This window comes from Bactrocera dorsalis, chromosome 1 (genome assembly GCF_023373825.1).
Source record: "Bactrocera dorsalis isolate Fly_Bdor chromosome 1, ASM2337382v1, whole genome shotgun sequence".
NCBI classification, from domain to species: domain Eukaryota; kingdom Metazoa; phylum Arthropoda; class Insecta; order Diptera; family Tephritidae; genus Bactrocera; species Bactrocera dorsalis.
The window spans coordinates 99,453,633-99,481,426 of NC_064303.1; the positions used below are offsets into that span (position 1 = coordinate 99,453,633).

At 32.8% G+C, this 27,794-nt stretch overlaps 2 protein-coding genes across 5 annotated transcripts in view; one reads left to right on the forward strand and one right to left on the reverse strand.

Moving 5' to 3' along the window:
- The window catches only part of LOC105227805 (mitochondrial carrier protein Rim2), a 33,183-nt gene extending 8,915 nt beyond the window's left edge, over positions 1 to 24,268 (reverse strand). For both annotated transcript variants that reach the window (XM_011207323.4, XM_011207319.4), the window contains exon 1: positions 23,181 to 24,268. In XM_011207323.4, the coding sequence (XP_011205625.1) occupies positions 23,181 to 23,227 (47 nt within the window). In that variant the 5' untranslated portion in view covers positions 23,228 to 24,268. The remainder of the gene's footprint in view (positions 1 to 23,180) is intronic.
- An 819-nt stretch (positions 24,269 to 25,087) lies between these two features.
- LOC105227806 (probable serine/threonine-protein kinase DDB_G0282963) overlaps positions 25,088 to 27,794 on the forward strand; it is a 97,545-nt gene continuing 94,838 nt past the window's right edge. Inside the window, exon 1 of one of the 3 annotated variants that reach the window (XM_049446770.1) lies at positions 25,088 to 25,851. The gene's annotated coding sequence lies outside the window, so the exon portion shown is untranslated. The remainder of the gene's footprint in view (positions 25,852 to 27,794) is intronic. The other 2 variants (XM_049446768.1, XM_049446773.1) reach the window with 2 other exon arrangements.

The following is a 27,794-nucleotide window of genomic DNA, read 5'->3' on the forward strand; positions in this document are numbered from 1 at the left end:
CACATATGTATATTGTAACCTAAAGAAGCATAATGTTAAAATATATGTACGCTATAATTTAAATTTTTTATATTAACTTTTCATAGCATGATAATTTTTATAGGTCACATTTTAAAGCATGATTTGAAGATATTGAATAACTCTGCAAGACTGCGATTTCATCGACGAATAAAGTTAGTAAAGGTATATATTTTGATCATAATGTTTATGATATGACAATATACATACAGTACTTGTCCAATAAATTACGAACGAAGAAAAAAATAGTTCTAACTTTAATCATTAATAAAAACATAAATATTTGGCTTATTTTAGAAAAAAATTATTTTTTATATGCTATATACATTAAACTTAAATTATTATATTTTTGTATTGAATCATATTCAATATTTTGTCGCCATATATATATATATATATTTTCTTTTTTTTGCTGTCGTTCGTAATTTATTGGACAAGTACTGTATGTATGCTGTAATTTGAACCTTTTATAGCAACTTTTTAATATCATTTTTATAGCACAAATTTTAAATTAAAATATAAAAAAAGCAAAAATTCTTATTTTACCAGATTAATTCTTAATCGAATTGAAATCGAGCTGAAACTGGAATGCAACTCAGTGGGTTGTTGCTACACTGTAACTGTGCGGAGGGGTGGCGTTTATAGGAAAGCTGAGCCGCAGTACCCCTAATCTGTGTGCCGAGGAATAAAGGATTAGCCGACAATGAGCTGACCGACGAACTAGCTAGCTATGTGGCTGCGTCCAAGTTGATGGGGACAGACCATGCAGTGCAGTGGATGCCCACACCATGCCAAGCTGCTTCGCAAGGTTTAAGAAAATGATCAAACTCCACATGGCCACAGTCTCTTGCGCAAACTGCCGTTTCCGCTACAGGGAACAGGTTAGGTTTTTGCCTGCATGGATAAACATTTTATGAGCGTGGTCAATCTCTTGCCCAAAGGATGCCAAAAGGTATTGGATCAAAATTGAAAATATATACTTTCATTAAATGGTTTACACAAAACTTACATAGTCAACGACCCAATAATCTACATATATCTATAATCTATTGTAATTAAATTTAATAATTAAAATTTTGTTCGAGAAATCCAAAATTATTTATAGTTCAGTTTTATCCTGCCTAAAAACAAACTAAACAATTATAATTTATCATCTATCCTTTCTTCAGATGTGCAACCGACCACTGTGCGCATGAATGAATTTAATTAGTTTTGTAAAGTCAACAAAAGTAGTTTATTTATACTTTCAACCCGCTTATCTAAATTAATACAGAATTGCATAGTTTGGTCGATAGCAAATAGAAAGTTCTAGTGCCAGTAAGCAAATAGTACCATAAAGAAGTGGAAAACAGAAAGTAAAAGGAAAAGTTAAAGTCATAACAGTCGAAAGAAGTCATAAACCATAACAGTATGATGTAAAAATAATAAAAATATAAAGTATTATGTAATACATGCATACATAAATGTATACGTACATATATAAAAAGAGCATCAAGCAAGGCTAGAAAACTTATACTAATGATAACGCAAAAAAAAATTAAAAAGTAAAATTAAAAAAAATTATTAAAATGGAAAACGGAAAATAAAAAATAAATAAGAAATAATAATAATAATTTATATATTATATACAACAAAAAATACATACATAAATGAATTTATAATTGAGACAAAAATAATAAATAAAATTATATTTAAAATCAATATAGACAGTTTAATAACAAATATAAGGCAAAATAAAGCATACATTATCACCATCACTCACTCATCCCTAACGGAGTGGGGGAAAATCGAACAAGAGAGGAACGAACTGACGTGCCTCATTCGCACACGTTTTTTTTTTTGTTTTGTTTTAATAAAGAAAAATAAAACACCAAATCAAAACAAAATGTAAAACCAACCACAAACCGACTCAAACCGGTTTTGCCTGGGGTGACAACGGACGGCTACAGATAACCTCAAAATGTCAAACCGGTTTGACGTTTAGTGATAACGGCATTTAAGGAACAAATACCGGCATAATTGACTGAAATCTTTCGAAAGCTCGGTCACAGGCCAATAACGGCTCCGGTCGTCAAGCCAAGTCTGGAAATAGAACAGCAGACAGACGGACATACAGAGACGTATACAGTTTGACGTAAGCTGGCGTGAAAATATGGGATTTTATTGTGAAATTTTTGAGACAAAAATAAAGAAATTAAAATAAAAAAAAGTATACAAAAATAACAGTACCGAAATGTGATGTAGAAATCGTGTTGTCAGACAGTTTATTGTACAACGCATGCAAGTAATATAAACTGCGAGACGTTTGAAAAACACATGTTTTAATTCGAAATTTTTAAAAACAACAACAAGTCACATGAGTCGGCACTCACTATAGACTAAATATTACATATATGTATGCAATTTTTTGCGAGTTTCCATTGACTGCGATTAATTGATTATAGCACTTTTTCACAATTTTATTATATTTCAATAAATCATACGATTTGTGACGTCAGTTAATTTGATACATATATGCATGTATATATGACAAATTAAATGCATTGGCAATCAATCACATCGTTATCGTTGCAGCAACTGCCCAGCCAATTGTGGAACAATGCATTGCAGTAAAATTATAGGAAAAAATCTACATATGTATGTACATAGCTAAATTATACATAAAAGTGGAATGTGATATTTCTATGGCGCACTTGTAAATGCGCTTTCAGCATTATATGCATACATACATCTTATGTATGTACAGAGCTGCTGTGTAAGCTATTTGCACTGAATTGACAGAAGTATAGCTATGAACTTGACTTGTCGCTTGGCTATTGTTAGTCGGCGGTGCTGCACCACAACCCACAATTGTTATTAGCTATCAGATTGCAAAGTGTGATTAGACTTAATACAGAGTATATTGTAATAAACAAGTCTATTATGCATAATTAAGATAATTTAATTTGATTTACAATATCAATGTATACGAGGGCTGCTATATATATTTCTGGCCTAGGCAACACTAAGTGTTACCAGGTGCAATCTGACATTTCCATTGGAAAGTTTGACATTTTTTAGCATAACATCACTCAGAACGTTTTGTCATTTAATCGTGAATTGTTTTATTTACAGGGAATTAAAAAATTCATCTCGGCCAAAAAATGGAATTAACTCGTGAACATTTTCGTGCGATCATTTTTCACAACTTTCGACAAGAGTGCATCGATGAACTAAAATCTTTGTATGGCTATGAAGCACCATCCTATAGCACTGTGAAAAACTGGTACAACGAATTCAATCGTTGCCGACGCTCGCTCAAAGACAAATTCCGTTGTGCCAGAAAACATCGATGCCGTACGTGAACTGATAATGCAAGGCCGTCATGTAACATACCTTCAGATAGAGGCATGCCTATGCATTTCTCCCACCAGCATACATTCGATATTGCATGAACACCTGGCCGTAAAAAAGGTTTGTTCTCGTTGGATCCCGCACAATTTGACAATCGCTCAAAAAAAGGCTCGTGTGGATTGGTGTAAAGAAATGCTGAAAAAATACGATCGCGGTGCTTCAAAAGACGTTTATAAGATCGTCACAGGTGACGAATCATAGATCTATGCGTATGAGCCCGAAACAAAACAGCAATCGACCGTGTGGGTCTTCCAAGACGAGCCAAATCCAACGAAAGTTGTTCGTGGAAGAAGCACTTCGAAGCAAATGGTCGCCTGTTTCTTCGGCAAAACTGGTCACGTGGCGACTGTTCCGCTTGAGCAACGTAGGACGGTCAATTCTGAGTGGTACACCACCATTTGTTTGCCTGAAGTCTTCGGAGAAATTCGAAAAACGAACAAGAGAAGACGAATCATTGTGCACCATGACAATGCGAGTTCTCACACATCGGCTCAAACCAGCGCCTTTTTGACCGGCCAAAACGTCGAATTGATGGGTCATCCGCCGTACAGCCCTGACTTGGCACCCAATGACTTCTTTTTATTCCCACACATCAAGAAAATAATGCGTGGTCAACGATTTTCGTCGCCAGAAGATGCTGTTGAAGCATTCAAAAACCATGTTTTGGAGGTGTCTCAATCGGAGTGGAAAAAGTGCTTCGAAAATTGGTTTGAGCGCATGCAAAAGTGTATAAATCTTGATGGTAAATATTTTGAAAAACAATAAAACCATTTTCGTTGATAAATATTCCTATTTTCATTATTAGGCCAGAAATATATATAGCAGCCCTCGTAGTATCTAAATCTGTCCACATAAAAAATAGAATAGTTGCGTATTGCCTACATTTAGGGGCATCATGAAATAGTATGGTCTCTGAAAACCAGATTAGAAATCTGAACTGAGCTAAATACAAGAAAAACCTTAACTTCGGTTGCAACGAAGCTATAAAACCCTTCACAAATAAAACAAGTTCCTTACAAAAACTTTGATCCTTCAGTTTGTTAGACAGCTATATGCCCCGAACTGTAAATCTGCGGAGATTGCATCATTGTATTAAGCAATAACACATCTAAATTTCGAGAAGATATCTCAGCAAATTAAAAAGTTTTCCATACAAGCTCTTTATTCCGATGTGCTATTGTAGTACGATATCGGCCGTTCCGACAAATGGGCAGATTTTAGTTGAGAAAAGGATGGATGCAAAATTTCCAATTGATATCTCAAAAGCTGAGAAACAACAGGGTAAAGCAATAGGACTGAGTCGATTAAAAAAAAAAATATTGAACCAATCCTTACAATTCTTCAAAAACTTTCAAAATAGGCTCTTTCTGCGTCGATGCAGCGCTGCCAGTGGGATTTCTAAGCATTGAAGGCGTGTCGGAAGGCATTCTACGGAATAGCTTGAATCCCCTCTGTCAAAATGATTGCCTTGCATTGGCCTTTTCAGGCAAGGAAACAAAAAAAGTGCGGCGGCCATATTTGGGTTGTAGGGTGGTTGCGAAAGCGTTGGGATGCCGGCCTTGGTTAGCTGTTCACAAGAAAGGTGGTGTGAGCCGGGGCGTTGTCGTGGTGCAACTTCCAATCGGCTACGATGTCTTGTGGGGCCCGATTGACCCTTCGTTTGTGTCTCTGAAGGACTTCCAAGTAAAACTTGGCGTTGACGGTTTATCCAGAAGGAACAAATTCATCGTGGACGATGCCTTTGATGTCAAAAGAGACAATATAAGCATCGTTTTCACTTTGGATTTGACAATTTTTCCCTTTTTTGGGCGAGGAGACGCCGACTTTGTCTCGAGATCATACTGGGTAAGCCTGACTGATTTTATCAAACGTCTCTGTCGTTATTTACCGAGTTTCACACAGAATTTAATCGCGTACCTCTGCTCTAACGAACTCTAAATTTTCGGTTTACACACATTTTAGCAATTTTAATAGATTCGCCATATCTCTTTTATTTATACCAGTCTATTGAATTTATACCAGTTGTTTCTTCGATTCGGCAGTCTCTAAAGTGTGCGAAACCGTATACAACTATTATAAATTGAACTAAGCAGACGATATCCACACAAAAAAGTGAAAATAATCGGATAAATTCCCCTAAGATACTTTAAATTATTTCGCTGGCGTGCGAAAACTTACAACAAAAACATTTAAGAATGAAAATAGTTTTTCGGCGAATAGTTTGCTAGTGAAAAAAGCAAAAGAAATTAACAATTAAATGCAGCTGTTGTGCAATCCATGAGCTGTTACCAATTTACATAGTGCACAAAAGTGGCGATAATTGTAAACAAAAACAAGTCTTTTTTTAACTTAAAAATAAATTGTGTAAAAACAAACAGAAAGTGTGAATTTTCAAACAACAAATGCATTTCGCTTATGTAAAATTTGCTAATTTGCGATTCATACAAAACACAGAACATTAATGGCATGCATTTGTATGCACTACTGCTGTTTACATGAGTCAGCGGTTCTAAGAGGAAAGAGTGTGAATTCTGACAATATTTGCAGTCTGCTCTTTATCATTTTTATATAAGATAAAAAATGTTATATAATATTTAAAAGAAGTATATATTTGAGGAATAATAATTTCTTTACTTATCAGATTAAGTTACGAAATTGTAGGGTGTTTACACTGGGTCAATGCGACCGGTAAAATTTGAAGTTAATTTAAAAAAAGAATTATCATAATTATCAAAAATAATTATTGAATTTTAAAAAAGTTAATTTGAAAATGAAAAAAAAACGTTAAATTTGGCTGCGCTGAAGCTCTAATACCCTTCACAGGTTCAAGTTTGCTTACAAGAACTAAATTTTGATCGGCCAGTTTGTATGGCAGCTATATGCTATATCAATCTGATCTAAACAATTTTTTCGGAGATTACACCAATAAATTAGATAATAATATGTACCTACCAAATATCTTGAAAATATCTCCTCAAATGAAAAAGTTTTCCATACAAAGACTTGATTCCGATCGTTAAGTTTATATGGCAGCCATATGTTATAGAGGTCTAATAGGGATGGTTACAACAAATGAGCAACTTCTTGGAGAGAAAAGGACGATTCTGGATCTATATCTCAAAAACCAAGGGACTAGTTCCCATATATACAGACAGACAACTATGACTAAATCGACTCAGCTTGCCACAATGATCATTTCTACATATTTTATAGTACAGGGTGTCCGTCGTTTCTTTCCAGGTGTTACAACCATTATAGTAAAGTTAATATACCCTCTACAGCGTATAAAGAATAAAATTACATTCCATCCATAACGACAGGGCCTCATTGTCATTGGCGCCGTGTCAATGTTTTCGCCTAATGCATGCTTGTTGAATTACATTTTATAATACATACATTGAAAGCTTTTAAATGCGTCCCAAAAATTCGTGAGTCATTTAACTTTCATGCTTGCGAATTTTGACTCAAGCTATTAATATCCGCCAAAAGTTGATGAAATGCATTAATTACAGGAAAATATATTATATACACAGATGGCTCTAATTGTTTTGTGATTTTATGTATTGTAATCGATTGCAGCTGCTTGTGGCATGGTGGCGTCATGTGCGATATAAAGGGTGATGCATTTCGAGGTTCCCTACTTTTTTGCAGAAAAAACACAGAAACTTTAAATTTAATGGGGAATGTTTTTCATCATTCTTTGACATGTCTTTTTTGAAGATTATCTCTTTCAAATGTTGGCTACGTCTCAGATAGTCCATCCCTTAAGTCCAATTTTCGATGACTCGTTCGATTCTACTGGTAGCTGGCGAATGACACGCGTGATGTTTTTTTCCAAAGTCTGAATCAAAGCGGATTGTCCGCATAGACTTTAGACTTTACAGGAAAAAGCCTAATCTTTCATATTATACGATCTTGATGGCCAATCGACCGGCCAAAAACTTGAAATATTCTGCGCACCGAAATGTTCTCTCAATAAATCCATTGATTGATGCATTGTGTGGGCAGTGGCGTCGTCTTGTTGAAACCAAATGTCACCGAGATCCCGAGGTTCAGTTTAAGGTATGAAATAGTCGGTTATCATGGCGTGATAACGGTCGTTATTGACAATTGTGTTCTTACCGGCATCATTTTTGAAGAATTATGGACCGATAATTCCACCGACCCACAAACCACACCAAACCGTTGTGTTTTCTGAATGAAATGGCAGGTCTTGAATCTCTTAAGTTTGCTGTTCGTCCCAAATACGGCATTTTTGCTTGTTTTTATATCTATTGAGCCAGATATGGGCCCCATCGTTGAACGAAATTTCGTATATTTTTAGAACTTTTCAAAAGCCCATAGAGCGAAAGGATGTCGCTTGGGAAAATCGAGCGGTTTCAGTTCAACTGTATTTTGTACGCTTTCAATTTAAGATCGCGACGTAAAATGCGCCAAGTCGCTTCATACGTTAGTCCAAGTTGCTGCGAACAGCGCCGAATGGACTCTCCACAATCTTCGTGTATACTCTCAGCTACGGCTGTTATATTTTCTTCACTGTGTGTTAGATGTGGTATGTTCGGTCGAATATCAACTAATAATGTATGCTCTATATGTACCTCTACTTGCTTAACCCGTTATAAATTGAATTGTGAAATTGCTAACATTCAAAGGGGCTCAATAATAAAAGTATATGGTAATTTGCAGATTTATTGTTTACGGGTTGCAATTGTGTATATAATAAATTATTAATGACTGTATATATTATATTGTAGTATATGTAAATTTGCGTCAAAACGTAATTGAAAATAGAAAAATTCAATTTATTGATGATAATTTACATCGGTTCTATTCTCTCTTAAACGAACGACAAAAGAACACACGGTAATAAAACAAAATATTTCAGACTCAAAAAGTGGCTCGCTGGAAAAGGTTTTCACAGTAATGATGAAAGATCAAGATGGAAAGAAAAGTATATTTTTAAGGCCTCTCAACTTGACACTAACGAATCGATAACGAAATTATATTACTTTGGTATTTTGAATCATAAAATTGTGTTTTTCTTATCAAACGACAAAACTTATTGAACATCCTGGCATAGATGAAGATTATGGTGAATTATAAAACCATATTTTTATACAAAAAAAAAAAATGAATGAAAGGACTTTTTAGTTAGGATTAAATAAAGACACATTCAATACTTTTTTCTTAATAAAAAACACAACAAAAACCAAATTTTCTTGCAAAACAATTAGACAAATTAGTTCTGCATCTCGCATTCTCAAAATGCAAACCAGCTCAGTCTAGAATTTTTAACTTTTGCGTCAAAATGACAAACACTTTTTTGGCATTTCATAGAAACCGTTTTTTGCGACTTTGTTTATTGACCCATGATGTTGTGAAAGACCACAATGGACGCCTATCAGGAGCAACCATGCAGGTGGCGCATGAAAAGCGTTTAACGTCAGCGGACAATTGCTGATGTGCGATTACAATTGTATTCGTTAGAGAGAAATAGAAGAACGTTGAACGGTGTCTAATCATAATTATTCACTTTTTGTTCTAACTCAAATGTTAAGTGTTTGTTATGGCAACTTTGACCATCAACTTTAAGCAACGGCATTGAGTGAAAAATATTTTAAAAATTAGTTCATGCATATAAAGTGCTTTTGTTATCAAAACAAAAATCAAAAGTAGAAGTACACTTTTTCATCACAATAAGTGTGGCCAGATAATGACTAAATCTGGTAGAGACTGGAAAACAAGGTGTATAGTATATAAATATATGTATGTATGTGAATATATGGTTTGTGGCGATTTATTCGTGAAGGTTAAAGTGCTAATTTCTACGACTGAGGTTATAATCGTTCAAGAAATCTTACGTAGAATGCGTAAAAGGTGATAGCACTGAACACTCTTCAAAACAAGAAGAAAGGTAACCATAAAGCCCTCAAAGAAGACCAAATTTTGACAATTTATTTTGCGAGTAAGAAAAAAAATAATCGAATTTACATTTTACAGGATTTATTAGAGATACATATATTTGTATATATAGAAAAAAATTACTGGGTTAATCTTCGAAATCACAGCTTTCAATAGGGTCTCAACGAACGATATTCTAGGAATTCGTGCTTTTTTAATTAAAACAATAAGTGGAATCTTAAACTAAAAGACTTTCTACTTAAGCTCGTGAATATTTAGCTTTACATCATGTTGCAAAACAGTTACAATTTTGCTAAACCGGAACGGTCCGGAAGTCCTTTAGTTTGTCAACTAACTTAATTACTTATCCACACCCGTACTAACAACAGCTGTCAGTACTGCCAAGCAGATTAATTAAAAGCTGGCAAATGTCGCCAATCAATTAAATTAATTTGTTTACAAACTGATAATAAGAAAAGTAAGGTAAATACAGAAAAAGAAATTTCAACCGGTATTAAGTAGAACCTAATAACGGAAATTAACAAATGCACTTTAATGGATTTGTGGAAAGTTTTGTTGGTCTATACTTAAAACGTAAACATAACAGGCAGCACAGGGTGTATGATCGATATTCTTACTTTCATACGGCTTGCTTTATGGGATTACATTGGTTTACGGGTTTCAAAAAAATAAAATTTTTTATTGTCTTATTAAATTCTACAACACCTCTAGTATATTGCCCTAAATTTTCATGTTGATCCGAGTAACAGTTTCGGAGATACAGCCTTGAGAACTTGTGCGCTCGAGGCTAGCTAGGCTAGTCTTTCAGCGCGTTTTTCTCGAAACAGTGTTTTTGAAGTCGGTTGGCAAGATTTCTCGAGAACTACTCAACCGATCTTCATGAAGTTTTACACAGGTCTTTGAAGTTCAATTCTTAAAGACTTGGATGAAGGACTTTTCGATTTCGATTACAACTATTTGAAAAAAAATGTCGCGAAATTTTTACTGAAATTTAAATTTTTTTGTAAAAAAAAGTCTACCAAAAATACTATTTTCAGTTTTTTTCCTTCGTCCAAGTTATAAGTTAAAGTTGTAACTAAAAGACGTATTATTTTCACTTTAGATGATGCTTTAAGGAGTTATCCTGTCAAAGTGGGCGCGCCTTTTTCCGTGTGGTTACCGTAAATGACGTCGCAATGGCTAAGTTTAAAATATTATTTTTTTTTTCTAAAATTTTCAGAATTTTTTGTTAATAGTGTTTGTTTGTAACAATAAAAAATTTTAATAAAATATTTAATTTTTTATATTTTCGTGACTTGAAGTCAACACATTCCATAATAATGCCATACTACTACTTTTGTGAAATAACACGATTTAATAACAAAAAACAAAAAAAATTAAAATTCTTATTTTTTCGTGCCTCTGACTACCCCTAACCCCCTAAATAAGAAAATTTACGCTAAAATATTTTCCACAAAAAATACTACCTACAAATACGCAATAAGTTACTTAAATATTAAAAGCAATTATATATAATTATATTTACTTATGTATGTGCACTTAAGTAATAGAAACTCATTAGTGAAGTATTGCACTCTACCGCAAGATTCTAACCAATGTCAGAGTCATCCTGAAATGCAAATTCTTTATGCAAACAATCAATGCAGCTCTGTGGACTGGAAGAAAAAAATCAATGAACGGCACGTTTTGCTGTCAATGACTGCTAAGGATGTAAATAAACCAAACAAAACAAAAAATGTACGAAAATCGAACAAAAAACCTAAGTAGGTGTGTATATTTGCCTGGTGATTGCCCTTTGGAAGTGGGAAGCAAATCGGTGAAGGAAAAACATGGCAAAAAAGTGGCAAATCGCGTGTTGTGACCAAGAACGCGTAAAATTTCTGCTACACAAATAAACAGTGTTTAACTTTTCTACGCTTATTTGCCGCCTAATTGCGGACATTTAGCCATACAAACAGACAGAGCGGTTAGCATTGCGCTTTTCTTGACTTGGCCATGTAGACGGACCGTTTATAGACATTGGTTTCAATAGTGAAAGTGTCTATTGTGGGTTGCGTTAATAATAAATGTTAATTACGTTGATTACTGGAAAAATTGGTGCATACTTTGTCTGTAAAAATAGTGGAAAAAAAATTACTTTTTCGCTTCGCTATTATTTTCTTACAACATAGGCGGTTTTATACATAGAAAAAATAGATGATGCAGTATATTAATTTTGAACTAAGCATTCAAATGGGGGCGAGCAATACTGTTGAAGCCAAGCTTTGGGTTGATTAACAGTATTTGGGCTCTGCAACAAGGAAACCAATCCTTGAAAAGTGATTTGTTAATTTTGAACGATGCGAAATGAGCACTAAGGATGATGAAATCAGTGGACGCCCTAAAGAGCCCGATAAAAACATCAAAAAAGTGCTACATTAATTTCGGATGCCCATAAATTGAAGTTGTTCGGGATAGATGAAACTCTGAAGATATCAAAGAAACGTGTTGGAAATATTGTGCATGAATATTTAGGAACACGAAAGCTCTGTGCAAAGTGAATGCCGCGGGATCTAATAATCCTTCAAAAAGAACAACTAATTGGTGATTCTGAAGAGTGTTTGAAACTGTTCTATCGTAATAAAACTGAATTTTTGCGTCGTTAGAAGACAATGGATGAAATATGGCTCCATAATTTCTCAAACGACTGTCACTCGACTGCCATCCCAACGGACTGCACTTGATGAACCGTATCCAAAGCGTGTAAAGTTGCAAAAGACTGGCTGTCAAGGTATTGTCATGAAAAAAATCAGTATTTTGGGTTCCATGGTATAATAATCATCGACTATTTTTAAGGAGGAAAACCATTAACAGCGATTATTACATTGTGTTATCGAAGCGTTGGAAGAACGAAAACGCAAAAAAACGGCCCCATTTGAAGAAGAAGAAAGTGCTGTTTCATCAAACATCATACCGTGTCACAAATCAATGAATACGATGTTAAAAGTTCATGGATTGGGCTTCGAATTTGCTTCCGCATTCTCCAGATCTATTCCCCTGTAACTATTTCCCGTTCTCAGACCGCAAGAGAATACTCGTTGGAAAGAAATTTAGCAAGAATAAAGAAGTAATCGCAGAACTGAGGCTTATATACAGACAGACAGACATGGCTAAATCCACTTAACTCGTCACGGTGATTATTTAAATGTACATACATACATATATTCTACAGGGTCTCTGGCGATGTCTTCTGGGTGTTCCAAACTTCCTAGCAAACTTAATGTACTTTGTTGAAGGGTATTTTTTAGTATTTTTAGGGAAATAAATTTCCATAAAACCCTTTAAATTAGTTTTAAAATTGTTAAAAATGTTTTAAGTAAATATTTACTAAGAAATTTGTGCTAATAATATTTAAAAAGGGTTATTATTTACGACACTACACGAGAAATACGAAAAAATGCCCATTGCATATGATAATTTGTTTTTTGTTTATACTTCAAGGTAAGATATTTTCAATGAGCTTTACAAAAATGTAAAAAGCTAGACACGTTTCAAGTGTTTAGAGACAAGTTACAGCAAAAGCGACTAGGCAATAAGAATTGCTAGGTTGTAAGTGTTCAAGGAAAAATATAAAATTAACGAAAAAATAACAAAATTACAGAAATTAGAAAAATAATTAAGGCTTAGAAAAATATTGAAGGCATTGGTTTCAAAAATACAATATAAAAAATATGTTGAAGTTTGATTAGAAATACGAAAAGATTTTTTCGACTACCCAATATTATACTGAATTTAAGCTTTGACCAAAGAAAATCCAGAAATAAAACTTTTATAATTACATATAGATCATTTTATAAAAAATATATATATTGAATAAAGTAAAATATTATATGCCTTTCAGCCAAAATAAATCACATTTACATAGGGGAAACGCTCGAGAATTCTCAGCGATATAAATTACTTAACAATCGCATGTTTAACATATTCCTGCACAAAGGAATGGACAGAACGTTGAAAGATTTTCGACAGACACCGCAATACATATGTACATATAATATATGTTCGAGTATACGAAAACAATTTGTGTGCATTGACACTTGAGCGTGAAGTGATTAAATCAAATTTTAAATAAATTTACACACACGTGTTTCGGCTACTTATCTATGTATATATGTATGTATTTGTAGGCATGATTAAATGCACAAAGAACGTGAATGAATCACGTAAATACTTGCACTTGTACATATATAAGCGTGTGCTGATAATTACATTGAACAAAGTCATTGTGCTAGAAAAAGTGTGTGACCCCGAAAAGTGGCCGCGAGCATAAACATCTACGAATGCGTGTGTAAATTAGTATGAGAAAGCATTTCACAATAAATGAAGCGTTAGAAGTGAAGAGCATTTGGAAAACAAACATTATGTAAACAAAATTTAAATAAAATTAAAAAATAAGTAAAAATTAGTTATAATAAAAGTAAGGCTAAAATAACGCTGCCAATCTATTAATGCTAATTGTTTGTTCGATTCGACACTCTTAAAAGGTTTCAGCAGTTAACTCGTTTATTGTTTTGGCATAAAAAGTATGCGTGATCTAAAGGAAAATGTAGTCAATTCCAGAATACTCAGAACTTTTTGACATACGAGCGCTATTTGTGCTGTTTACAGTAACTTAAAATATTCAGCTCGGTCAAAAACTGGTATTAAATCGCGGAAATTTTCAATGGGTGTTATTTTTTACGTGGCGGGACCCAAATCTAGCGCACAACCCTATGTAGGGGATGTTTCGCCTTCTCACTTTAGCTCGCCTTAAAACGGATGTTCTTAGGCTACCCAGAGGATACTTGGCCAAAGACCGGAAGTCGTGAGCTGCTTGAGCCATATGTAAAAGAATCGTTTCTGGCCACTCCCAAGTGAATGGCGATCAGAGAACTTTCTTCACTTGCGTGAACTTCATGACCCCATCTCCCCATGTGTTGTTTACAGTAACTTAAAATATTCAGCTCGGTCAAAAACTGGTATTAAATCGCGAAAAATTTTTGTGCGATTATTTTTTACAGTAACTTAAAATATTCATCTGGGTTAAAATTGGAACTAAATCGCGAAGATTTTTTGTGTTATTATTTTTACAGTAACTTAAAATATTAATCTGGGTAAAAATTTTTTGGGGCAATTATTTTTTTACAGTAACTTAAAATATTCGTCTGGGTAAAAAAGTGGGATTAAATCGCGAATATTTTTTGTGCGATTAATTTTTTATAGTAACTTAAAATATTCATCTCGGCCAAAAATTTGCATTAAATCGCGACAATTTTGCGATGCGATTACTTTTTACAACTTTCGACGTGGATTAACTCAGCAACAGTGCATCAATGAACTGAATTAAATTTTTGACAAATAAGCTCTTCTTGATGGAGCTTATTAGTTATATTACAATACACCAAAAAATTATTCACATTGGATCCCACACATTTTGTCGATTGCTCAAAAAATATTAAAAAAAATTAAATGCGGTGTTTCGAAGAAAGTCCATGACATCGTGGCAGGTATGAATATAAAATCGTCGTATGACTTCTTTTTATTACGACATGTAAAAAATAAACAAAGAGGTGAACGTTTTTCTACACCTGAAGAGGTGGTTTATGCGATTAGAAGGCATGTTTTAAAAATACCGCGAGCAGAGTGGCAAAAATACTTGGACAATAGGTTCAAAAGTATGTAAACCTTAATGGAGAATATTTTGAAAACCAATAAAATCGATTTTTTTCGATTATTAATATTTGTTTTTGCTCCCGAAATATAAAAGATAACCTTCGTAAGACAAGAAAAATAAAGGACAAACACGATTGTAGTCGGAATATGAAGATAGGAAAGGTTATATAACGATTTGAGTATTTTTTTTTTTAACTTAGTTGCCACTTATTTCGATCTTTGCTCTAAACATATCATATAATAAATGAATATTATATTCTTCTAATCTAGTATGAAAAGTAGGCGTGGTTCTACAAGTAGATCAACTTAAGTCCATTATTTAGTTTCTGAATTACAGAATTTGATATAAAGCGACCCATCACCCAAATTGAGACTGATCTATGATCCTACTACATTATTTATTTTAATTATACTTATTTTATTTCTAAAAACAAACTTTGAAATTTAGAATCGCAAACAAAAACTGTAACTAATTAAAATCGTGTAAATTACATGAGCATTTACTGCGAATAATAAATATCAAGGTGTCTCACCGGTAAACAAATAAAAGCAAAAATGCAATTGACAATGATAAATCACACCCCCGAACCGGCGCCGTAATTGCAACACGAGGCGCGGCAGTGCAATGACACCACACAACAACAGCTGCGCCAGTAAACACTAATCGGACAAGCTACCAGCCAACCAAAATTGTGCGAATATAGTATATACATATGTACTTACGGGTCCATTTCTTGAGATGAATTGTTGTCCGAAGTTTTCCCTCAAAATGGCCATAGAATCGCGAGCTGTGTGGCATGTAGCGCCATCTTGTTGAAACCACATGCGGCAATTTTGCTTATTTACGTAGCCATTCAACCAGAAATGAGCCTCATCGCTGAACAAAATTTGTCGATAAAAAAGAAAAGAACCGAACACTGATTTTGGTAATAAAATTCAATGATTTGCAAGCGTTGCTCGTTAGTAAGTCTATTCATGATGAAATGTCAAAGCATACTGAGCATCTTTCTCTTTGACACCATGTCTGAAATCCCACGTGATCTGTCAAATACTAATGCATGAAAATCCTAACCTCAAAAAAATCACCCTTTACATGTACATTAGGGTGAGCAAAAAACTTTCAAAACTATTCAAAGCTTTTAAATTTACGAAAGTATGTTTTTTAGAAAATTTTATACACTACCAGAAACCGCTTTCTAAAATGTTTTTTTGGGAAACGCTTTCATAGTATGGTATTTTTAAAGAAAACTGATTTTTTGCATGTTATTTTAAGGGGAGATATTGAATGCTCACCAATACCTTTTAAAAGTATGCTAATAAAAAAAATTTCCTTGCAGGGATATTTTTTCTTTGAATGTTCAGACACCTTTGAAAAGTGGGCTAATAAAAAATTTCCTTTGCAGGGATATTCAAAATGAATGCTTATGCAGGCATATTTTTCTGTGAATATCCACAGACTCATTTAAAAATCATGCTAAAAAAATTTCTCTTGCAGGGATATTTAAAATGAATGCTAATAAAAAAAATTCCCTTCTAGGGATATTTTTTCTCTTTACATAGGCTCATTTTAATTCATAAATTCGACATTTTAATTTTTGTCTCACCCTAATGTAATCATATGTATATTTTGACCAAATAACGCATGGTCAGGTATCCACGCTCGCTTATTGTCCGCAAATAAAAAAAAAATAACAAAACATGTTTGCCAAAGGCTATTTTAAAATTAATGATTACTTTTTTATTAAGTGCAGACGGAGCGATATGACTTTTTATTTTATTTTATTTTTTTAAGTAAACTTCAAAACCGTCTGTGTACAGATTTGTCGATTGAGTTGTTATTATTGCGTATTTTGAGAAAGGGAAATTATTTTTTTCGCGATTTATTAACAGAAAAAAGAAGATAATATGAAAACTATCACCTTTATTAAAACAGTTAAAAGCAGGGTGGCAAAATACATAGATAATGGAATAAGTAAGAACAAAGAAGGGAACTGACAGCCCCAAGTGGATTTAAAAATTTCCTTTCGCCAAAAAACTCGCAAATATCTAATTAGCATACTTGAAAAAATATTCGAAAAAATTACTTTTTTTTTCAAAAAGATTCTTTGCATCTTTTCAGTTCTTTGATGGTTATAAATAAGTTTTTATGTAAAACCGACTGTAAAAGGAACAGTCTGTTGACATGTATCACATTTATCTGTCAAATCACACCATTTGGTCACACAATTTTGTCGCACAGTGTATTTCAAAATGTACAATGTAATTATTTTTGGGAGCTGTTCTTGTTTTGAATGGTTTGTGTCGCCTCATCTTTCGTTCAATCATGAAATTCTTGCACATTTGCCAATGGCCATTAAAATATAAATAAAAGAAAGATAAATGCTGCTCATTTGTGGACATTTGTTTAGAAGAAAACACAGTTTTTAAACGAGAAAATGTTTCAATGATGTTTTCCAAATGTGATGAATATTTTTGTGTGCATCTATTTTGTCAGTAAACAATTATTATTTATGTATGAACAAGTGTACGGATTTCAGATTTAAATTACGGCACAGGAATATTGACCGTTTTTAAATTGATGCGTCGACTTTAGGTTGAAAAATTATTTTGGCTTAAGCTTTAAATTCGTTATATGCTTTGAACCGTTTTAAGTATTTTTTCGTATACTTGAGGTTATGGATTTGAAATGTTGAAGTTTCAGTTTGATGGATTTTGAATTTTATATTTTCGAATTACCAATACTATATGTTACGAATATGTTATTTGTGGTTTTGAAATTTCCAAATTTTTGGAAAAATTATTTTTTAAAAAAAGTAGACGAGATTTATTTTTTATTTTAGTAGAAGTAGACTTATTTTTAAAGAGTATGTGTTTACGGTTTTGAAAAAAAAAAAACGATTTTTTATTGTCTTATATAATTCTTCAACACCTCTAGAATAGCGTCCTAAATTTTCAAGTTGATCCAAGTAATAGTTTCAGAGATACAGCCTTGAGAACTTGTGCGTTCGAGGCTAGGCGTCTTTAAACGCGTTTTTCGCGAAACTGTATTTTTGAAATCGTTTGGCAAGATTTCTCGAGAACTACTCAATCGATCTTCATGAATTTTCATACTGTTCTTTGAGATACAATTCTTATAGACTTGGAAGAAGGATTTTTTTCGAATACAACTATTTGGAAAAAGTCGCGAAATTTTCACTGAAATTTTAATTTTTTTGTAAAAATGTTTGCCAAAAAAACCAATTTTCACTTTTTTTCCTTCATCCAATTTCTAAGTTAAGGTTTTAACTAAAACACGTGTTTTTCACTTTAGATGATCCTGTAAATGGTCGAGTTAAAATTTTTTTTTAACTAAAAATTTTAAATTTCTTTTGTGAATAGTATAGGTTTGTAGCAAAAAAAAGTCTAATAAAATATTTAATTTTTTATATGAGGGGAAAAATTGTTGAAAAAAATTATGTTTTTTACCCGAGGAAACCCGTGTAACCCCTTAATGTGAGCACTATATTTGAATGTAAATAAATATATAATTATAGTATTACTATTTTTACTGCAATTTTTAGTTAGATAAACTCAAATAAAAATTAAAATCATTTTAAATAAATTTTATAATTGAAAAAAAAAATTATTACCTAAAAACATTTATTAATTATTTTAATTACTCTAAAAATATTAAATAATCACCTAATATAGTAGTTATGTATGTTTACACTGCCATAAAAATCTCTGCATCAAATTGGCCTATTAAAAGTAATTTCCCAATTGCATAATTATATTTATAATAGTTACTAGTTAAACAAAATAATAAAAATTATTTGCAGCGCAATAACTGCATACATATATGAAGTGATAATATTTTTATAACGTGACTTTCACACATTAGATATATGAATTATTCATGACAATGTCACTTATGTTTACCCTTCGACTCGGTTGAACAGATCCAAATAGTCACATTCTCTAAACACCACAACACTCGGGGGAAGACATATGTACAAATATATATGTATGTATGTATATAGATATATTTTTATAGTACGTAAATAAAAATATATTTATCACAGTGTGCCAGCGGGAAATAGATAATGAAGTGGCCTAGAAGGGTCTTTTCGTAGTAGAAAACTTTCATATTATATGCATTTCTTATAGCATAAAATATCTTTATCTTGCTTTTGAACGGTCAGTTTGTATGGCAGCTATATAATATGCTATAACGAACCGAAATTTCACAAAGAAAGCTTGACAAATAAAAGGTTTCTATACAAAAACTTGCTCTAGTGGTCCAAAAATGGCGATTTTGACAAATGACCCCCTGTTTCCGGGGTAGTCGGGTCTACGTAACCGGAATGGAACCGAGTTTTTTATCCATTCAAGTACTGACATCTCGGCAAAATTCGCCGCTACAGCAACAACAATAAAGTACCCCTCCTTTTTTTCTGGCGGAGTATGTGTGAAAAATTTCAAATCGATATCTCAAAAACTGATGGGCTAGATTGCGAGTATAGACTTAAAAATATATCATATCTCAATAAAAAAATATACAACGAGTTTCAAATAAAAAATAATAACAATATTTTGAAGCCTTTTTGTTGCCAAATTTTCTAAAGTATACTTTTTTCATTAATTTTATTTTTAATTTACATATTTGCATTCCTATTGGGCATTCAATATGCATATTTAAATATATTCTTGAATCTACTAACACATTTGCATGACTGTCATTTACGATTATTTAAAAAAAAGTACACATTGGCAAATTGGCAGGAGGCTCGTGCGCTGTATGCTACTTGTGCAAATCGGGCAAACATGCCCGTAGATAAGCTTCTTTGCTTGCATGGAGCGCGCACGTAAAGAGGAGAATGAAGGTTAGTGGCTTACGCCTCTCAGATTACTCGGCTCTTTTCCCCCGATATATGTATGTATGTATGTACATAGGAGTATGTGCAAATTTATTCAGATATTTACGCACGAATTTCAAGGACTTAGCTTAACAAGCACGGCTGTTTTAAAAGTTATCCGTTAAAACGGAAATATTCTAGAGTGTTAAAAATGTTGAACGACATAAGGAAAATAAAAGTTGGTTAGTTACACTGTTTAAGGCTAAAATTATACATATTTATATTAAAGTTATGTACTGACTTACATATCATATTTATACAATATTGACAAAATACGCAAAAGGCTTTTTCGACTAGCCAAATGTCAAATTTTTTTATTATCAAGTTTTTTCGTAATGATAAGTATATTTATCTATACACATACATATATATTTATATAGACACATATACATACATATATAAATTTAAATACAAATTAAGAGTATATATTATGCATTTGTTATTCACTATTTCTTGTGAAATTTATTGTTTTCTCTGTGCGAATAAATCCACGAATTGTTATTTTACCGAAGGTCATCGACTAATGATATTTTTTCAATTTCTTTCTAATGCAGACGATAAGAATTGTGATGTACTAGAACATTCTAGTTAAGTAAGGTCAAGCGAATTTCAAAACAAACAAAATAAGAAGTTATTGAACCATAAAAAAAATTTCCAAATTGGCTTGTTTTGTGCATTATTATATATTGATGCCAAAGTTCAAATGTAATTTTATATATTTTGACGAAATAATATTTATATGAATAAAAAAATCTCGAATGCAGAATTTAAATATTTGTGAGCAAATTAGAAGGTTTTTTCCAATCACTTTTCACGAAATATAATATTTCTCAATGTCTGGTTAACAGCCATCTGCCAGTTACGCTTAATCCATACACTTGTTATAAGCCTCCTGTGCCAGTCTGTGCAGCAGGTATAAACCAGGTAAGCGATTGAACTGCGCAGTTACGAATAAACTGATACATTAACATGCAAGCATACATACATATGTATGTATGTATGTACATAAGTACATAAGCAGTTAATGACTGACAAAAATCAACAAAATGTTATTCTCTGCTTAGAATGTACTTAAGTTAAAAAGCCTCAAACATAATTTAGACAGTCATATAGTATGTATAAAGAAAGTCTTCATATAAAATTAAGTATTACTCATTTATATCCCTTACTACGGATGCACATTTCCACGTATTTTCATGTATTATATATTGTATTTATATAAATTTATAAATAAATTATGCGCCATTCACAGAACAACAAAATTGTAAACATTTGTACTATTGTTTTTTTATTTTTGTGACTAAAAATAGCACAGTAGCGCCAGCGGGTAAATTATAAATACATTATACTATACAATTGTACATACACATATTAATACTTACAATGTATAATATAGATACAAACGAACAAATATCTAATATGTATGTAGTTATATACATATATACTATATAGTATACAGCAAAATTGAAAACAATTTTTTGTCTATCAACAAAAAATACCGAAAATAAAGTGGAAAATTAACAACAATATACACATGTATGTATGTATGTATATCCAAAACAAAACAAAACAACCAGTTACAATTTGTTGCGAAGACGTGTGCAGCAGTAAAGTGTGAAAGATGGTGAACAAAACAAAAAGCAAAAAAATATATTTTTTTTTTAATTTTTCGAGCAACCAAATCAAGTCGTTAAACTGAACTAAAAAAAAGTAGACAAGATAAATAATATAACAAAACAGAACTGCAAAACTTGTTGATACAACTATGTTTTTTACGTATATTTAATTGCTTTTTTATTTCTTTTTCACATTTCTATTACTTTCGGAATTTTCCACATACTTTTTTAACATAAATGCACTTAAGTTAGTATTTAGTGCAAAAATTTTAAGTATTTTTATTTTGTTATCAAATCTTATCAAATCAGTGAGTACAATGTGCTATGCTATTTATAACGCGTTAAAAGCCAACTAACTTATCTACAAGAGCTCTTAGCACAGACCGCTTACAGACGGCATGTTTAGGTACCCCATACAAACAATTTTATTGCAGTTATCTTAAAAAAATAGGTTATAATAAATTGATAGGAAGCAAATTTGCCACTTTATCAGGAGAATAATGGGAAAAAATTGCGCAAGGAGCCAAATATTGTTAAGTATAAAAGTATGTATAAAGTTTTAAGCATATCACTTTGCTAACTTTTTACATACTTATGTATGTATGTAGATACAAAAGTACATGCATCTATGACAATTTTCTTAGAGTGCGTCATTTTCACTCCCCTGCCAACAGCACACATTCTCGGATTTTCTTGACGTCAATATACATGCTTTCATATTAGTTTTTTTAGAAAAAATTTCCTTATCTTTTTGGTTTCTATTATCAAGCTATTTTTGCAATTGCTATTTGTAAAAAAACATAGCCTGCTTATCCCTAAAAACCTAGGCAGCACGTGGAGCGGGCGTGTTCATTTATTTTTGCAATAAATTTTATTAAATGTCTTATTTTTACTCACAATTTTTAGCATAAAATTTTCTTTCTCTAAATAGCACGTTCGCTTGAGAATATTGTGACAGGTCACTGTTGAGATTTTTACGTCAACGCGACGTAACTGAGGGCACGTATTCCATACGCCTAATGACACACATAAATTATTGTTTCAAGGCTAAGCAATGTTGCTTTTCATTTGTATACCTCCTCGAAATTATAACTGAAAAAATATTTTTCCACAATTGTTGACTTTATTTACATAGCCGCATAAGCTCGAAATAAATTTAGCGCAACACCCGCTAGATTCCATATTGAACTATCATTAGTAGTATGAGTGGGCGTGAAACATTAAGCTATCAAATATTGTCGTGTAGATTAGTTATGGCGGGGAGAAACACAGCTAAAGCGTAACACTACAAAGTAGTTATAAAGAAATGTTAAGTAATAGTTTAATAAAAAATAATTATGAATGCAAGCTAGCTTACGCTGTTGCATCATTAATCGTTGATTGATTATAATTTTATTATTCTTATCTGAAAATTGCAAATCATCTGCAATATGTTCTTTTTGATAAGAAGTTGTCAATAGGACACCAAAAGGGGCAGACATATAATAAAAATACACTTGTGCAATTATAAATCATATCTAGTATATATGAATTGATAATTTTCCATTAGAACCTATACTATATATGTATGTATGAATACATGTATGAGCACGTGAAATTTGTATAAGCCAATTATGTGAAATACGCAAATTGATAAAACACTTACCCGCCAGCAACTAAATGTATTATAGTGTCACGTTGATTCTGGGACATAATCACGCGAGAACTTTTTCCGCACTACGCAAATGTATAATAAATTCAAATTTCAATACACAATTGAATAAAGAAAGCAAAATTGCCGGCGATTGCCGGTTTTATAGCACTTCGTTGTCGTACACAAACAATAAAAAAAATGTGTGAATACAAATTATATAGTAGCAATAGCTTTTACTAGGACCGGCAAATAAAGCAACACGTTTTCGAAAACGTTTCCACTACTGTAGGTACTTTATTTCTAGTGGTTTGATATTGTGAAATTGTACTGCGTCGCTTCTAGCGGGGATCAGCCGACGACTGGTTACGATGACAGTGCCTACAGCTCGTGCGCGTAAATATGATGGCAGCCAAGCGTAGTAAAATACACACACGCACACAATGCGCTTATTCGAAGCACTGCTTTACGAAATTGCAAAAATATAACTTATGCTCACGACTTGTATGATAATGTAACATGTGAGTAAGTGGGGGGGCTAAAAATACACAAAGAATTCACACCGTTGGGACGGGAGTACCGCCCACTTCACGTTCTGTGATTTCTTAACTTTTTCGTTTGATTCCGCTTTGAATTCAAGGAAAATTATTATTACACAAGCGATTGTCGAAAAACACTTCTTCCTGCCGCACGCTTATGTAATGCACCCCTCACTAAGATGACCGCTTAGCTACACAGAAATTTTTCGTACCCCACTATGTTTAATTTATTGAAAAACAGATTTTCTGTTAAAATTAATGAACTTTAGTTTAATTATGTATTAGTTGAACTTCGATGCTTCAGATTATTCTGGAAAGGTTGCAATTTCAGATCTGCTCAAAAAATTTGCACAACTGGTTTACGCTGCAGTGACAAAAATAAATGAATATTTTATGCAATTTTCTCTTCCTTCGCACGATTCGTTTAACTTCGTTTGATTCAGCGAGTTTTTTTATTGTTATATTTTTTCACTTTGGCACTTTAAGCGAAAATGTGTTCTATATTTTTGCGTTCTGCGTTTAACATCAACTCTCGACGACGGCGATTTTTCCATTGAAATAAATTTGAGCTTTCGTTCATAACAAACGGCAAGATGACGTAACGCATAGTTGTTTGTAAAAACGTTATGAGATAACGTAACAAGTGATACTCAGTGACAGGGCAATTCATAAATAAATAATGAGTATGATAACATTTTGTGGTTAACTATAAATATTTGATTTTGGTAGTTTTGTTTTATTTAAAAAAATTTTTAAAGATGTATAAATATGTCAGATTCTTCCAAAGAAATTATACAATCGATATACTTTTAATTACTTGACTTTTAAGAAGTACATAGTCTTTTAATTACTAAATATGCTCCTTCCTCTCTTAAATTTGTTGAATATAGTTGTTTGACCTGATTATTCATACACATATGTACATATTTATGTCTATAAATAATAATTCAATTTTTAATGTATTTTTATATATTCATTATAAAATATTTTTCTATTTGCTGAAAACCTTTACTGAGTTGGCTTATGTATTACCAGGTGGTATATCATTTAGAATTTTTCAGCTTTTACGTTTTAAATACTTAAATAAGTTAATATAAATATTTTAAAATTCAATCTAATTTTATAAAATTAAGAGCATGGCAGCGACATCTGTGTCCACGTCTAGCAAAGACATAACCCAACTTTACGTTGCGACTACGTTAACTGCATGTTTACGAATGTCATGATGAGCATTGAAAGCAATAAACGATTGTTAAAAGAGACATGTGTTAAATGTCTGATAAGAAATAGAGAACGTATACATTTTGAGTAAAAAACGAACTAACCCATTGGAAATTCAAATCGGAACGACCAAATAGCCGACGTTGACAGACGATTGCGCCGACGTCGGAGCAATTGGAGACCAAGCAGAATACACAAACATTCTCTGGCACAAGTGCATTGGCAATAAGGTTTTCGACGGTGGCGCCGACTGAGAATGTCGACGAAACCACTTGTCAAAGTTTGCACTTTATAGAAAAATTCTCCAAGTTAAAATTGGAGCTCGATACGAACGGACGTGTGTAGACGGCAATTTGCGCGATACAATATAATTTTCTTTTCAACTCAAATGTATATTAACCAAATTTAAAATTGATGAAAAGCCAACAACGTTTAAAGAGTTAAAAAAATACTACCTACCGCAACAGTAAGTTTGCCACTACGCAATATTTAATTAAAATTTCACTTTGAAATACGTCAAAAATTTGACAATAATAAAGTTCTCAACCGAAGTTGAAATAGAAAATTTCACAGCAAAAAGAATTTTTGTATAAATTTGTGCAGAGATTGCATTAATTGAACATAAAAAATTGAAAAAAAAAATAAAATTTTAACAAAATTTAAGTGTAAAAGCCACAAAATTGCCAAATGAAGTGAGTAATATAAGCGTGTGTGTGAAAAGTGAGAAAATTTAGTAATTGAAAAGTGCAAAACACAATTGTTGTAGTTCAAAACATTGGGGATACACGTAAACAGCATCGAACAACAACAAAAATAACAGTATTGACTATTACAAGCAACAATACGCAATAGAAGAAGTACGAAATACGCGCGGCCCATAAAAGCGGCGGTGGCTAAGAGGAAAAGGCAGCGGCAGCAATTAGCAGGTAAGCATGGAAATCTGCGCCATATTAACATACATGTATGACATATTGCGAAAAATAGATGTATGTAAATTGTAAGATATCAAATCTACTGTACATATGTATATAATTAAAATAACATCTATTAGTACCCCGCCTTTTTAGGTACATTATTTAAAAGATAAAATGTCGAATGGCACAAAGGGCAAAGTGCGGTTAGGGGGCGAAGACGAAAATGTGACGAAAGTTTAAAAAGGGGGAGTCAGCAGTGAAGGGGCCACGTGTGCTACGCAACGAAGAAAACGTTACGTGAGCGTGTGGAGCACACGTCGAACGAATGAATGAAAAGAGAGAGAGTGAGCGTGGTAGCTGCGAGAGCGCAACACTAATTTTTTCTTATCTTTGCATTTGTGTTTGTTTCCGATTGCGCGAGAAGTGTAGAAAATGGAAATAGAATTGATTGAAAACACCAGCGACTGCAGTCGCTGCAGACGTCGCGTCGTCTTTTGTGTATGAAATATGCTGCTGTGGCCGCGGTCGCTGCGCTGAGTTTTTGGCTTTTGTTAATTGGGTGTTTTTAGCGGTTGCGTTTCCAATTGGCGGGGTTGGGGGGAGGGGTTTATATGGAATTAATTGTCAATCAAATTTGTGTGAGATAGTAGCGAAGTTAGGTTGAATGAGATTAAATTTGTGCATATTCTTCTAAAAGCCGGTAATACATTTTTAATTTTTTATCAAGATTGTGTCCAGGTGTTTGTAAACTATCTTTAATTTAGTTGTAAAATAAATTTGCATCTGAAAGAATGATACGAGACTAATTTTTAACCAGTCTTCTCCGTACTTATGTGTGTGTGCTTTGTGTTTGAGAGTTTCCAATCAGAACTTGTGCTAATTTTTTACAGGAATATTTTAAATAATATACTTTGTGCAAAGTGTTTTATATGTTACGAATTTTGTCAAATGTGCTACATATGCGTTTTTTTCAAAAAATTAGCGAATTGGTTACTTCAAAATGACATTTTGTGTGGGGGAGGGTATTTGTGAATTCTTTTCATTCGAATTTTGTCCAACAACAATTGCAAGCATGAATACCATCTGATCGTGATATGTCGTTACAATAGATATATTTCAAAAATATGTAAAAATGTGTATATAAGCAGATACATATGTTTGTATGGTTTTGCAAAATAGTTAAAGATGAGGTAAGTAACTTAGCGATAGACTTTTGTACGAACAAAATTCCTTTTTATTATACCAAATTCATATAATACTTCACAATAAGCAAAACCAACTGTTGATTATCCTATATGTACATATGTATGTATGTATAGATCAATAGTAAGAATTACATAATAACCCCTGACAATCCTCTCCTTTTGGTCAGACTCGGTCGAAACAACACGTTTCTTGGATCTTCCGTTGGATGATGTCGATGACAACTTAGCTAATCCTTACCATCCTTACGGAGTTACAACAACTACAACCCCTGTCCAAAGGAAAATATTGTCGCCAACATAAGGACAATTAGGCTTTTACTTCAGGATGACGTTTATTTTCCACTAACTAGTGTCCCTTGCCTTAATATCCCGATTTGAACCCGGAAGACATATTTCGTATATAAAATATCCAGGATACAGAATCATTGACAAACAAAGCAAGTAGTGTTTTCAACCTTTATTATGCTATGCATAGATGTACTATTTTGGTCTGCTTAGATTTGCCATAAATTCTGTTACTCACTATTGATCGTTTCCCTCAACGTAGAGTTGGTGACAAAAAGAGAAGTGGATGCCCTCGAGTGGTTTGAATCAATTGAGACACGAAAACTGTCCTTGAACGCATTCGCAGAATTTCCCTTAGAAAACCGAAGCGAAGCGGGATTGTCCGCATAGACTTTAGGCTTTATATATTTCCACAGAAAAAAGTCTAAAGGTATGATAGCACGCCATATTGGTGGCCAATCGACC